Source organism: Neocloeon triangulifer, unplaced genomic scaffold (genome assembly GCF_031216515.1).
Source record: "Neocloeon triangulifer isolate White Clay Creek 2 clone unplaced genomic scaffold, ASM3121651v1 ptg000002l, whole genome shotgun sequence".
Lineage (NCBI taxonomy): Eukaryota > Metazoa > Arthropoda > Insecta > Ephemeroptera > Baetidae > Neocloeon > Neocloeon triangulifer.
In genome coordinates, this window is record NW_026775545.1 from 1,416,289 (window position 1) to 1,430,241 (window position 13,953).

The 13,953-nt window shown below is 38.1% G+C and overlaps 1 protein-coding gene across 2 annotated transcripts; it reads left to right on the forward strand.

Annotated features, from left to right (window-relative positions):
• Window positions 1–86: 86 nt before the first annotated feature.
• LOC132205326 (uncharacterized) lies at window positions 87–13,919 on the forward strand. 2 transcript variants are annotated; one of them, XM_059634306.1, is made up of 14 exons: window positions 87–2,049; window positions 2,436–2,569; window positions 5,046–5,202; window positions 5,590–5,703; window positions 7,672–7,820; window positions 9,007–9,180; window positions 9,241–9,391; window positions 9,445–9,588; window positions 10,771–10,943; window positions 11,036–11,136; window positions 11,757–11,876; window positions 11,944–12,033; window positions 12,358–12,725; window positions 13,225–13,919. In XM_059634306.1, exons 1-14 carry the CDS (start codon window positions 144–146, stop codon window positions 13,587–13,589), a joined length of 4,146 nt encoding a protein of 1,381 aa, XP_059490289.1. In that variant the 5' UTR covers window positions 87–143; the 3' UTR covers window positions 13,590–13,919. The 2 variants fall into 2 exon arrangements, with proteins under 2 accessions (XP_059490289.1, XP_059490290.1); XM_059634307.1 differs by having other exon boundaries at window positions 12,364–12,725.
• Window positions 13,920–13,953: the final 34 nt, after the last annotated feature.

The window sequence follows — 13,953 nt, forward strand, 5'->3', positions numbered from 1 at the left end:
TCTCAAGCCAGTAGACCTAGGGGGTAGGGGTAACGGGCCGTTTCTCGGAGAAGAGTAAAAGATATTTTTGCTCCAAGCCCGTCAGTTAGTCCAACAACTCTGGCAGTGCTATAGGTGTAGAGGCGAGTGGGGCCATCAACATCATGGCTACATTCAAATGTGTGAAAAGCAAAAAAGAGCGGTGGTTGCTAACTCGGAAAACATGGCGCTACATGGCCGACGCAGGTCGCAAACTGATCCCCGAAGGTGCCACCAACAAGGACGAAGACCTGCCGGCCATCGAGGCCAACTTCCAGGAGGTCTGCAAGAAGGAGAAGAAATTCCTTTTGTGGCGCAAAAGTTCGTACCCGAGTGCACTGAAAACGAGCCGCAGCCTTCGGGCGGCGCCCAGGCCCGGAAAGGTCAAGGATCGAGCCGGCTCGACCACGGAACTTGAACTGGGCATTATTAGTGCGCGTTTGAGGGGCGCGAGAAATAGTCTGCCAGGCGACTCCCTGGAGGAGGAGCTGAATGAGTGGGTAGACCTTGATGCGGCGGGACCTTCGAGGCGGTCAAAGGTGGAAAAGAAACCGCATTTCTGGAATAGACAGAAAAGCCAAAAAGGGAAAGGGTCGTTCGAAAGTGTGCGGAGTTTGAACGTCGGCCAAGAGGAAAAGGACGTGCGGAAATCCGTGCCCACGGAAGATCAGGGCACAATGACCATTGACCGGAATATCAGGTACGGTGCTGGAAACCTACCTGTGGAGAGCAGCCCTGACAGGGAGCAGGTGCGCCTCAGGCACGTTGATAGAGAGGAAAGGGATGGAAAGACTGACAGCAACAGGGAGTCCTGGTTCAAGGGCGCCATCCGCAAAAGTGAAACTGCCCTTCACGACCTGCACCAATCCGCAACCTCCAGGTTCTACCGGCCTTCCACCCGCAACCTGGATCGTTCAATTTCCGTAGACGAAACAAATCTTGAAACTTTAGTCAGCGATGATGACGATGATAACCTGGGCTCAGGGCAGCATTATTCGTCTAGAAATTACAACCTGAGGCACAATCTAACCCTTCCAGGGCTCTCCCTCTCCCGACCTGGGAACTACCCAAGTTCAGGGCAAATTCAACCGAAGGAGAGAGCCATCGCCAGGCGAACTGGCAAAAGCGACTTTTTCAGTTTCCAGTCGCACCTGGCAAACTGGCGGCACAGCCCTTCAGATGAAACGAAAGGTTTCGTACCTTCTTCTACTTCCAGTGCGGGTAGCGGCAGCAAAGGAGGTTCAGGTGGCAGTGGATACCACCATGGTTCTGAGGGCGGGCCCTCAAGTCCCAAATCCTTTGCAGACCTGCGGCCGACGCCGTCAACGTCAACGCGTGACACGCAAACCTACGAGTCGTTCCGTTTCGCCTTTAAAACCTCCGACCTGAAGACGACCTTCAAGGACAAAAATGTCACCCCGGCAACGGAGGAAGATAACAAGTCTGAGAGAGCGCCGGTTTGCCGCGCCAAAATTTGTGATCAAGGAGTGCAAACGCTAGCAATTAGTGACGCAATAATGGCCATCATAGATCTCAAAATAATCCACGAGCCGAAAGAAGCGGCTCCTGAGTCAGGTACGCAATCTCCGGTGCCGCAGGAGACGACCCCGAAAAACGCCTCACAAACACCCTCGCAGACCTCCACGCCCCGGAGGACGAGCATTGACAGGGGCAGCACCGTCGACGACTGCAGCCCCTCCGTAGGTGACAAACTGATGCGCTACCTGAAAATGGCGCGCAAAAAAAGTTCAGCCGACAAACCTGACCGCTTCAAAACGGTCAACTATGACCGCAACCTGCGCTTCATCAAGGCCAAAGGGCCGATTGAGGACGAGAATGAAAAGGGTGTGCAGACAAACGAGAGCTGGCTCGGTATGCCGGAAGACCCGAATTTATTTGAGGAATCGGCTATTTTCAGTTCCGATTCATCAGATTTGGGTTTCTCGAGCAGGGACAGTTTTGACGCCGGCGAGATGTCACAGGGTCAGAGTTTTCTGTCACAACTGTTCAGCGGTCTGCAGCACGCAGCAGGTACTGCCAATCAAAAAATAAAATTGAATTAAAAAAGCCGCTGGAGAGAAAGAGCCAGTTTAAAAATAAGCCCGCCGTGTTTTCAAAGATATTAATTCGCTAAAATTTTCTAATCCGAAGCGAGACCAAATTCAAAGTCTCTCTAATTTTTGGCACATTTAAACAAACAAATTTTTTATTCACTCGGATAGGTCTGGTTTCGCGCGAGATGGATTTTTTCAATTAGTCACAATTTAATTCATAAGTTGCGAGCCGTAGGAAAACATGTCAACCCATTAAAACATAACTGAAAATATCGCGAATCATTAATTACAGCGCCCAGAATAGACGCATTCGCGTGTGAGAAGACACTATTTTTAAACGGTCGCTTCCCGTGTCTGTTGCAGCAATGCAGAAGTCCAAGTCCTCATCGCACGTCGGTCACCACGGATCGAGATTAATGGCCAAGAAAATTTGGAGGACGCGATCAAAGAGCCAGAGCCGAGCGACTCCATCGTCGACGTCATTGTGGACGCCGCAGGTGAGTGGAGGAGTTTGTTCTCGTAAAATTTTAAGACCCTATTCCGGGGGCCATTCACTTCCACCCAAATTATATTGAAAAAGCGCTTTCTTAAAATGACGTTTGTGTATATCAGTTTGTGTTTCTTAAAAAAAATTTAAATATGAAAATTTATTATTATCCTCATGCAAATAATTTTCTTCTTTAATTTTTATAATATTTAAAATATTAATTTTAACATATTTGGTATATATTTAATATAACATTATTCAATTTTAAAATACAGTTAAAATCTTCAATTGGATGTGAAGCAATTTCTAATATATGTGCTAAATTTTATTTATTTTACACCTTGTATGAGGAAATATTGAAAAATAAAATGAAATTTTATTGTTATGTTTGACCATGAAGAACACTTTTTTAATATTGATATCGTTAATATAAAATACTTTAAATTAAATTTATTTAATGACTAAAAAACTGTGTATAGCAAAAAAAGTTATACTTATATCGTAAGCTTACAAGGAATCATAGTTGAAAATTAATTTATGGAATTTTTCCTCCTCATTTGACCTCTGATTAAATGCAAAGGTCTTCTTTCGCAACTTGTTTTGCACAGTTTTCATTTGAAAGTGCGATGATAGAGACAAAAGAGCAAAATCTCCTCCGCGAGAGATCGTATCCTTTGGCAAATTGAGCGCGTCTTACACGAATTCCGCGCGTTGTTGCTCGAGCCTTTAACCCTTTTACACCTTGCAAGTAAAAACTGGTCGTCGTCGCGAGATGTTTGAAGTTGTTGCCGGTTTTTTCCTCTTGCTCGGCGCGCATCTCTTTGAAATCTGTGACGGCAGCAAGGCTCGGGCGTTTTTAGATAGCGAGCATCATTAATTGAAAGGGCCGGCGCGCGCGATCATTATCTTTGGCGAGTCGCGTGCGTTCTAAGAAAAAGACTTGGCCCTTCGCACTCTCCCTTCCGTCGCAATTACCCGATGATTCATTAAATTAATAAATATGCCGGCTTGTTGAGGGTGCACATCCTGAATTAAAATAAACGTGAGGCTTTTACGAGCGAATTGACGTACGCGAGTGAGAGCGCAATTCTCACACGGCCACTTTTCACTCCTTTGTGCCGCCGGTCGAGTCAGGGATGATTAAAAATACCCTTTGAAGCCTCGGATTTCCCTTGCCGATTGATTTAGAATTTTATTCATATTTGCTTCAAGGAGGGGATTTATTTTTCTGATTCGTCGTACGTCATCATCTTTTAACTTTGATCTTCAAGCCAGAAAAAAATTTGAATGTAATATTTATATAGTCCTGTTAATCACTGTAAAAATAATAAGTTATTAAAAACTTAAAAATTTGTTAAATAAAGTAATGATTAATGATGTTTAGAGGAAGACAGTAACAATTTATTTGAGAACTTTATTATATTATTGGTGTTTACTTTTTAACAAATCTAACACCACAGTAGCCTAGTACTTAAATATATCTAACTCTAATAAAAGTTAAATAAAAATTTTCAGCCCATATTTTTAAAGCTATGCTAAATGCTAAATAAAATTCATAAAAATTAGTTAATGAAAGTACTTTTTAGCCTTTTCTATTGATTGGTTCGGCTCTTTCTGGCTAAATTTTTTATTTCCCTGCTACATTGAAGCAAAAAATGATTATTTGCTATCTACAATCTTGACTGTCTTAAAAATTGGTAAAAATATAGGACAGGAAAGTAAACAAAGCGAGCAACTTGTAAATTTAATTTTAATTAAATATTCTTAAAGTACAAACCAATCCTGTGCATTTCTTGGCGAAAAATCTTAAGCACGTAACTTAAGTACCTGACAAGAGCTCGAATTTGCCTAAACAGCTGTCCTAACAAGTATAGAACTGGTACGTGGTTATAATTTTTTTTTTTAAATTTTCCCTGAATTCAATTTACTCAATGTCACTGGTTGTTTGCACTAATGCACATTTCGCATTTTGCGCCACTTCTCCTCCGTAATTTGAGCCTTGAGGATAATAATATAGGGATAACAAGAAAAATAACGATAATAGCAAGAAGGAAAGCAATTAATTTCCAAACATTTTTTGATCTGCTAATTTTTTAGTGAATTCCCTTTTAGCTCAAACTTTTGTAACTAAAATGTTTTCGCCAACTGGTTTGAAGCTTTAAGCCTAAATTTAATGAAATAATTTGAATGATTATAATTTATTTGAATCATTTCATTTAAATTTTATGAAACAAAATGCCTATATTGAAGTGAAAAACGAGCTTATCCTAGCAGAAGAAATTTATTTTGATCAGTTTCAACGAAAGCAGTTTCTTTTTTGGTTACAAGCCTGTGTTTTACTTCACGAAAGTCTCTTCTTCATTATTTTTTTTTATTAAAAAAGAAAAATTAGCACTCTGTCATAATTTTAGATAGAAAATCAATATTCTCTAAGCGGTCTACTTTTTTTAGTGAGATACCTTTGATTCAATAACGTTGCTTTCCAGGGTCAATGTCGGTGGACGAGTGTGACGGGGAGGAGCGTCAACCTGCTGGGATCGTCGCTGCTGCAACTGTCGGAAATCGAGAGGGTCGTCCTTCAACAGGTGGCCCTGGCCAAACTGCAGCAGCTCAACTTGGGAGTCAGCATTCGCGTGCCCGCAGGTAATTTCTTCGAACGCGATTTTGCACTCGGCTGCGCGATCATTTTAGGCGTCGTTAGATCCCTTTGAGCGCAAACATACTGAATATCGTGTTTCCTTCTGCTAATTACAAGAAGGGATGATTACAAACGTGGGCAAATTACCCGCCAATCGAGCTAGAGACGCAAATTTATCTCTCTCTGGTGTGCAATTCAACGTGCTTTTTCCTCCACGTGCACCAGACGCGATTCGCGTCATGACCTGAATTTGATTTTTTTGTTTGGAAATCCGAACAAGAGAGAATTTCCGCATTTCTTGGAATTAATTCTCCCCGTTGAGTAATTGAAATCTTGCTCTTAATTAAGGTGCGCTGGAAGAATTTCTCTTAATTGTGTTTGTCCAATTTCAGACGAAAGCACAACCCCCGCCGCGAAGCCGAAAAGAAGGCCGTATCTTTTGAAGAGGAAAGCGCTCACAACAGGCTTCTTTGACACGGGCAGAAAAGATGAAAACAAAGAAAAAGGTAAAACTTTATAACATTTTAAAACGTTTATAAATATTTTAATTTTCAACTATTTTAAATCTAAGATAAAAAGTAAATAACTTAATTATTGGCTGCAAAATTGTTTTTAATTTAATTATATTTGATTATATTTATTTTAAATACTTCAATAACACTAATTTATGTATTTTTTTAAAGACATTTTCAACAGTAAAAGTTAATTAAAATAAAATATATCGTTGAAAGGATTTACCTGCAAGTATATCAAATGTATCAATAGGTAATTAACTGTTTCATACATAATTATATTATGTGATTTAATGATTTTAATAGGATTAAGTAATAAGATTAATTTATCATGAGATTATCAACACTGAAAGTAGACATAATTAAAACAGAGGATACTTTGTATTTTTTCCAAAATTGAAACCGAATGAATTAAGATTAAGACGTAAAAAATAATGGAGAGGATATTCACATACTAATTGTAAGTTAGAATCAGCGAATCCCATAAGCTCACTAAATATTTAAAATTTCATTTTATTCTATCACTCATAATTTATATCATAATCAATTTTGCATGGAAGTAACAATATTGTCATTTTTTTATTTGTCTTATGGTGATAATAAATTAGCTTGAACTATTAAAATTTACCATCTTTGGAGGATTTTTTTTACAAAGTTGTAGTAAAATTAATGAAAAATACACCACATTTTAAACGACAAGCAGTGGAAAATCTTGGAAAATGTCCCTCAAAGCACTACCCATAAACGGTAAAAATTAAAACTGCTAAGATTTCTTTTTTCGGTTAAACCAAACTTTCCTAGTTTATGTATTCGTGAAGATTAATTAGAGGTTTTGTTAATTTTGAATTCACTCCCAAGGGCACTTCCCGCAGTCAAAATAATCAAGAGCCTCGATGCACCGCGCAGAATTTGGCAGAACCTCCCTCGCTCTTTCGCACTTAGTGGGGCGGCCAAATGTGACAGGGGCGCAATAAAACCGGCTTTTAATTAATATTGCCGACGGCGGATGCAAATGAGCAGCGACGAAAATAGCGTATCGCGTAATAAAATCGAGAGTTGGCGGGTTTTGATATTAAAATCGAATTAACGACGCGAGCGAGAGAAGTGAAACTGTCTTAACATCAACAAATAACGCGCTCTATTTTTGCCTTCGTAGCTCCGACTGCCTTTTATACATACAACTACCCCTGTACCTACACATACGTGTGCGAATAATAAACAAGGCCGAGGCGTAAACAAAATATCGGCTCTTGTGTCATCTAAATAAATGCACCACGCGCTCTCCCATCTTTCCTTTTTTAATATAAAAAAGAGAGGGGTATTGATCTGGATGTACACCCCCTTCATCATCATCATCTCCTCCACCCTTTTACGAGCGGGGTTGATTTTGCTTTGAGAAAATGGGTAACCAGACATTTTAGAAAGGAGAACAAGAGATTTTATTTTATATACAAAATTTTGAACTCTATTCGAAAAGTCTAAGTTTCATTCACAGTTGATTTAGAGTATTTAAGCTGTTTGCATTTTTAATTATCTAGAAGAACTGCTCTTACAATTAGAAATAATAATTTTACTTAAGTATTTACATATTTTTTACTGAATTCGTGTATTAATTATTGGTGGACTAATGAAAGCAAAGATTAAATTTGGTTTCATGATTAATTAAGATTATCATTCAAATTTGAAATTGTTACTATGAGCTGCATTATTTATCTTACAAAAAAAGTAAGATAATTTAGTTTAATGAACACAGATTGTGCAAAATGTATCAAATTAGTTATCGAAGAAAAATGAGTCTATTAAGGCACTTTTAAATTACAAATCTCACATCTGGAAAATTAAAACCAGACAGGTAAGAGTTCTTTAATTAGAACAAAAATTAAGCTCTAAAATACGTTTTACATAAAACTTTATAAAAAAAATCACCGGAAATAAATTTTGGCGGATGTGATTGATTTTCAGATGGTGCCAATTTGGTGTTCGGAATTCCCCTGGTGCAGTGCATCGCCAACGACCGGCTGAGCGAGGGCAGGACCGAGCTGCGGAGGCGGTCGCACCACGGCAGCAGAACCAGTTGCTCCTCGCTGGCCGAGGCGGCCAAGCCCGAGAAGGTACTGCAATTTACGAGCGCTGCAACCCGAGCCGCACTCGCGCCGCGCGGGCTGCATAACCGCGATGAATTGCGAGCCGCAGCAAATTGCCTCTAATGGAGCGTCGCATTACTTTGTTAGGAAAAGCGACGCCACCACATGCTCACGCATTCGTCTCACTCACTCGAGTGCAAACGATCGTAGGCGTTTCGAGTGTGTGCTTCGGAAATCGAGTAGGGTCTGTCCGAACGTGATCAGTAGATCAAGCACTCTTGAATACAGTTAATTTTTGCAAATTTAGAGATTGAGCTAAATATCAGTTTTTGAATAAATGACCTTACTAAAATTGTATCAAAATAAAAATGATAATATTTATATATTATTTTAACAACATACAAAAAAGTTTATTTGTCAAGTATTAATTATAACAAAAATTTTTATTAATAAAAATTTTATGTTGCTTTAATATAAAGTTATAATTATTTATACTTAAATTTATTATTTACAATTAATTTATTAAATATTTCAAATAATTTTTTTCATCTTACTTACTTAGTGTGCTACTGGCTATTTTATAAAAAATAAAAACTTTTATTACAATATATTGTTGCTACCTCTGGTTTCTGTCTTAAACTTTGAGTTGAAAAATATATACGTTTATCTTGTTTTTGCTGTTTTTTGTTAAACTGTGTTACACATGCAAAGAATGCCACGAAAAATATTTATGATAGTATTAATTTTAAATTTCATTCTATAGCGATTTACAACATAAACATAAGTCTGTTGTAAAATCCCACAGAAACGCAAATAGAAAATCGTTTTAATTTTATACATTGGTTTAAACAAAGTCATGAGCAATACATAAAAAGTGGTTGCAAAAGTTTTCAATATATTTCACAAAGAAAACAAACGCACTCGCAATATTTCTCGCTTCAAATTTCAGAAGAAAATTTAGAATAGTTTTTTATAGTGTCTTATTTACGAAATATTATAATTGAGAGGTTCTTGAATTTTTATAATAAAAAACGAAAAAAATGTAGGAAACGTCATTTTTAATGTGAAATACTGTAAGAACAAAGAATTACTGATTTAAGCCTCGTAATTAATTTTGATCACTTTTGCGCCAGAAGTTATTGAAAATTATTAATACAGTTTCATTCTTTTCCGTTCAAGCTCTAATTAAGTCACAAATCTGTCTTGATTTCAGGGTGGGTCTTGCGAATCGCTGCCGGCAGGTATTCTGGAAGTGGCTTCGGACGACGATCCAATCTCGCCGTCGGTGCCGCACCTCGTCTCGACCTGTTGCAACCACATATCAAAATACGGTCTCTCCACCTTGGGCATTTTCCGCGTGAGCAGTTCCAAAAAGCGGGTCCGACAGGTAATTAAAGCTGCGACTCGGATAGCGCCACGAATACCAATATTTTTTTTTACTCGGCAGTTGAGGGACGACTTTGACAGCGGACGCGACGTGGAGATGGCGGCCGACCTCTGCCCACACGACGCGGCCGCGCTGCTCAAGGAGTTTTTCCGAGACTTGCCCGACCCGCTGATGAGCAGAGAACTTTACCCGGCCTTCATTCAGACGCAGCGTGAGTTGGAAGAAAAAACGAAAAGGAAATGGAAATAACGAAAGTTTGTGCAGGAATAAGAAATCGGCGGCTGCAACTGGAGGCTTTGTGCCACTTGGTGCAGCTCCTGCCCGTCGCCAACAGGGACACGCTCGCCACCCTTCTCACTTTCCTCAACAATGTGTCGCAAAACGCCGGTGATAGAAAAAACGATTCAGGTACTGTGATAATTTTAAATGTATTTAATCATTTGCTTATTTTATGGAGTTATCTTCTAATTCCTTTTATTTTATTTTCCAATTTTAGACCAAATTATTGGAAATAATCAGAAATAATATTGTTGCAGTACACCCGTTTTGAAAAAAAATTATTTTCACTGTATTGAAAATAACCTTATTAGGTTTATTTGACGTTTTATGAGATGTGTTGGACCATTGCAAAGTGTAGTATTCAATTAAAAGATTGCTTTTGTATATTTTCTAATTGAATCAAAGACATAGTTGATCCAATCAAAAAACGATTAGAACTTGTTGCTAGCAGATAATGTTATATTAGTAAAGTTAAAATATATTTAAATAGTAGCAAAAATAATTTAATTTCATAATTTTTATATTTACCTTATTTTTTAAAACAGCTTTAAAATCATTTTAAGTAAATACTTAAATAAAACGAATTTTTAATGATTTCGCTTACGTTGGAAGTTTGTTTTTTAAAGACGAGTTTGTTATTATCAAAATTTTGAGAAGAATATAAATCGATGCATTTAAACCAAATTGTTTACATATTTGAACAAATTTTGACTTCATTCCAAAATGATACGTATTAAATATAATTTGAATAAATAATAATTGGATATGAATTTTAAAGTTTAAAAATAAAAAATATCAGTCAAAACATATCTCAAGAAATTCACCTTTTCCATGTATCAAAATGTTTAAAGCTGTGATTGCTTGCAAAGAAGAAAGATTTTTATTTTTTAAGTAGAAAATTATTTTGGAAATTTTTTATTTACATCAGTTTTCAATAAATTATACGAATTTATTTGCGCGTTCTGCTTGTATTGATCTGAAAATATTTTAGTAAACCATTGAAGGATTTTTACAGAAACAGCCCTGAATTTAAATAAACACACAAATAGAACTTACAAATATAGTCGAGAATTTATTTAAGTCGTGATCTATTGTTTTGAGGGTCGCAACTCAAAGGCAGACACGAGTCTTTTGTTGCAGTAATTGGCAAAATGATTGAAGTCTGCGTGTGTGTGTTGCAAAAATAGCCGGCGGCGCTCGCAGAAACAAACAGTCCGCCCTGCTTGTTTGCCGTTTCGTCTCCGTGTGATCGAAACGCGGCGGCAAAAAGCCAGCAGAAGAAGTGAAATGTATCGTGAACTTTTGTTCCAGGCGAGGTGGTGGCCGGCAACAAAATGGACAGCACCAACCTGGCCACTCTGTTCGCTCCAAACATTCTGCACTGCTTCAAGCAGGGCGCCAAAGAGGTGGACAAACCCGAGGAGCGCTCTGACGCCATCAACGTGACGCGATCTCTAATTGATCACCACGCCGAAGTGTTTGAAGTGAGTGATAAATATCGACAGCTAGGCCTAAATTTAGACCAGCCCTCGCTCGCTCTCTCGTCGTCTGTCTAACTCGATGATTTGCCGCATAGGTGTCCGCCGAGCTGCTGGACGAGGTGTATTTGCACATGATGGACAGTCACCCAGACACTCTGGACCAGCTACTGAGGAAGCTCTGCTACGGCAGCGACGAGTAAGAACAACTTTTCATTCATAATCCCCAATTCATATTAAATTAAAACATTTTAAATAAGTTCCTTATATTTGCATGTTATATTAATATTTTTGGTCATTACCTTCAACCATAGAGTCAGGTTACCCTGGGTTCAACCTTTGACCCACATTTTTGCAGCTTTCTTACTATCAAAATACTTTTTGTTGTTATGAAAACCATCTCACCTCATGTTAAATAATTTTATTTAATTATTACCGTGAAAAAAGAAATACTTTTTTTCATGAACTTAATTCATTTTTTACAGACTTAAATGAAAGAAAAAGTATCCTCCTCTTAAAAATGATGACATGAATTACTAAGATTTAATGAGAAATCAAATAACCAGGTTTGTGGTAATATTCCAGGCACACGGATATTGAAAATTTACAGACCACTCTGTTAAATTTTAGGAAATCATGATACGATTTGCTCAGTCAGAGTAATTAGAATATAAAGTTAGAAGGAACTAAAAAACTCATGTACTAGTTAAAAATAAGAAAATATAAAGAAATAATTATCAGTATCTCAATAAAATCCAATACAGACGAAGTTTTTTTTTTAATATGAATTTTAAACTAAAATGTTTCAAATTGTTGCAGTCTGGCTGATGATGGGGACAACAGCGTTTTCGAAGGCAGCGAGGGTGGCTCTTCGGTGCCGCGAACCCCCACAGAAGGAACTCTCACCCCCGTCTCCATAACAGCAGAAGACCCTCAGAGGTGAGGCAGCGAAATGAGCCGCGAAATTTTTGTTGTGTTTATTAATGGCGTGTTTGCGTCACAACAGGGGCTGGGCTGACTCACCCAAGAAAGTGTGGACGCGAGAAGAGTTCCTGCACGAAACGGCCGGCATGGGAGGACCAGACTTGGGAAACAAGTAAATATTGCAATCTTCTTCCTACCATGTTTTTAATAGAAAAAATATACAGAATTTCATAATTCCTCTTCTTACCGTTTGGACTTTTTGTATCAAATTGAAAAATGCAAGTAAAAAGAAAAGTTTTAATAAATTTGATTAACTTTGTTACAGGTTTTTGAATAAAACTTTCATATTATCTGAAATTGAATTATTAAATTCTAAGGGGAAAACAGGAAAAAATACATATTTTTTATTTAATCGTAAAATAAATCCAAAGTCTTCGGACTAAATTTAAATGAAAATTTCAATTGAAAGACAATCTTTACAAATACTAATATTCAGTAACAGGGGACGCGAGCGCTCGAAAAAGCGCGGAAAGGAGGAGGAAAGCACCTCTCGCTGGTTCCAAGGGTCGCGGAAGCGAGAAAAAAGTTCGTCCGAGGAAGGCCGGCGGCGTCGGTCTGGCGGCAGCGAACCCGCAACCCCCATCACAAGTCCACCCACCCTCAGTTTTCCGTCGTCCCGCTCGCCATCGTTGGACGCCTCGGGCGTCATCACTGCCAGTCTCAAGATCCCGTTCAGCCTGGACGATATTCCTTACATTGAAGATGAGAGGACCACGAGAAGCAGGCCGAGCACCGATTCGGCCATCGGATCAACCCTCAGCCCTGTGTCTGGCGCTAGTTCACCCTCTGATGAGGGAATTTCAGGTAATAATAATTAGTATAACAAATAAAATTAATTAAATTAAAATTTTATTAACAAATAAAATTTATCTATTTTAGTTCAATAAATTTACTTTTTATATTTAAACATAGTTTATTATGTTTTTTAAATTTTAACAAGTAATTATTATAAATTTTATTGCATTTTTTTTGTATAATAAAATGATTATTTTTCTACAATTGTATTAATTAGTATTAACAATTATTATATATTCATAACAAGAACAATGTTATTTACATAATATTCCTGTGAAAAATGATCTTGATCTTCATGCCAATTTCATTTGTTGCGTTAAGGGTCTAGTTTATAGTATAATTTTTCACCAAATGATCAATTTTAAAGGTTTATTTTATAGCTGATAAAACTAACCCATCCCTTTTTTGTTGGAATTTAACCAAAAAGGAAGCTTTGCCTTGTAATTATATTTTAAATAATTTTAATTTCCAGCAAAACAGAAAAACAAAATTCTTTTTATAATTTCAGGACGAATCCTCATCCCAACCAAAGTCACGATAGAGCCAAAGGAAAAAGAAGAGCCGAGCAAAACAAAATTGATGACCTCGTCCGAGTCAAAGTTGCAGGTGGTGACCTCGGGGTCGAAGGTGACCACGACCCTGCACACGGTGCTGCGCAAGGTGGAGCGGACGCCGTCGGCCAAAGAGGAGAAGAAAAAGTACACGCGGCGGCGATACTCGGACACGCGCCACCAGACCGTCAACTTTCCAGACGTGGAGGCGCTCGAGAGTGCGGGGGCCGCGCCCGCCTCCGACTCGAACCGCGCCTCGCAGAAGTGGAAGCGGCGCGAACTGATCGCCAGTGACCCCAAAGAGCACGAGACGTTTGTGTGAATTAATTATTTTGACAACCAACGAGATCCCATCGCACACACACACGACTTTCCGAGTGACACAAGAATAATAATGAACACGCTATTTTTATATATTTTGAAAAATGTGCCGCCCAGAGACAGAAAAAGAAGAGGAGGACTCGTAGAAAATAGTAAATATATGTGACGCGGTGATTTATTTGGTGATCTGTTTCGTGATATTCTCAGCAAAAATATGATCAACTGCAAGAAAAAAGGATTTTACAAAAATTATAAATTTTTTGTGGAAATTAAATGTGACAAAATTCAATAAAGAGCAAATAATGAAGTCAAATGAAAATAATAAACAAAACGTTTTTGCAATTAATTAATTAATTATTTAATTT

Bases quoted from the DNA above. Each gene is read 5' to 3' on its own strand.
- LOC132205326 (XM_059634306.1), top strand. From the start codon at position 144: ATGGCTACATTCAAATGTGTGAAAAGCAAAAAAGAGCGGTGGTTGCTA. The intron at 5,203-5,589 runs GTAATTTCTTCG...GTCCAATTTCAG, and splicing joins CAGCATTCGCGTGCCCGCAG to ACGAAAGCACAACCCCCGCC. The intron at 11,137-11,756 runs GTAAGAACAACT...AAATTGTTGCAG, and splicing joins CTCTGCTACGGCAGCGACGA to TCTGGCTGATGATGGGGACA.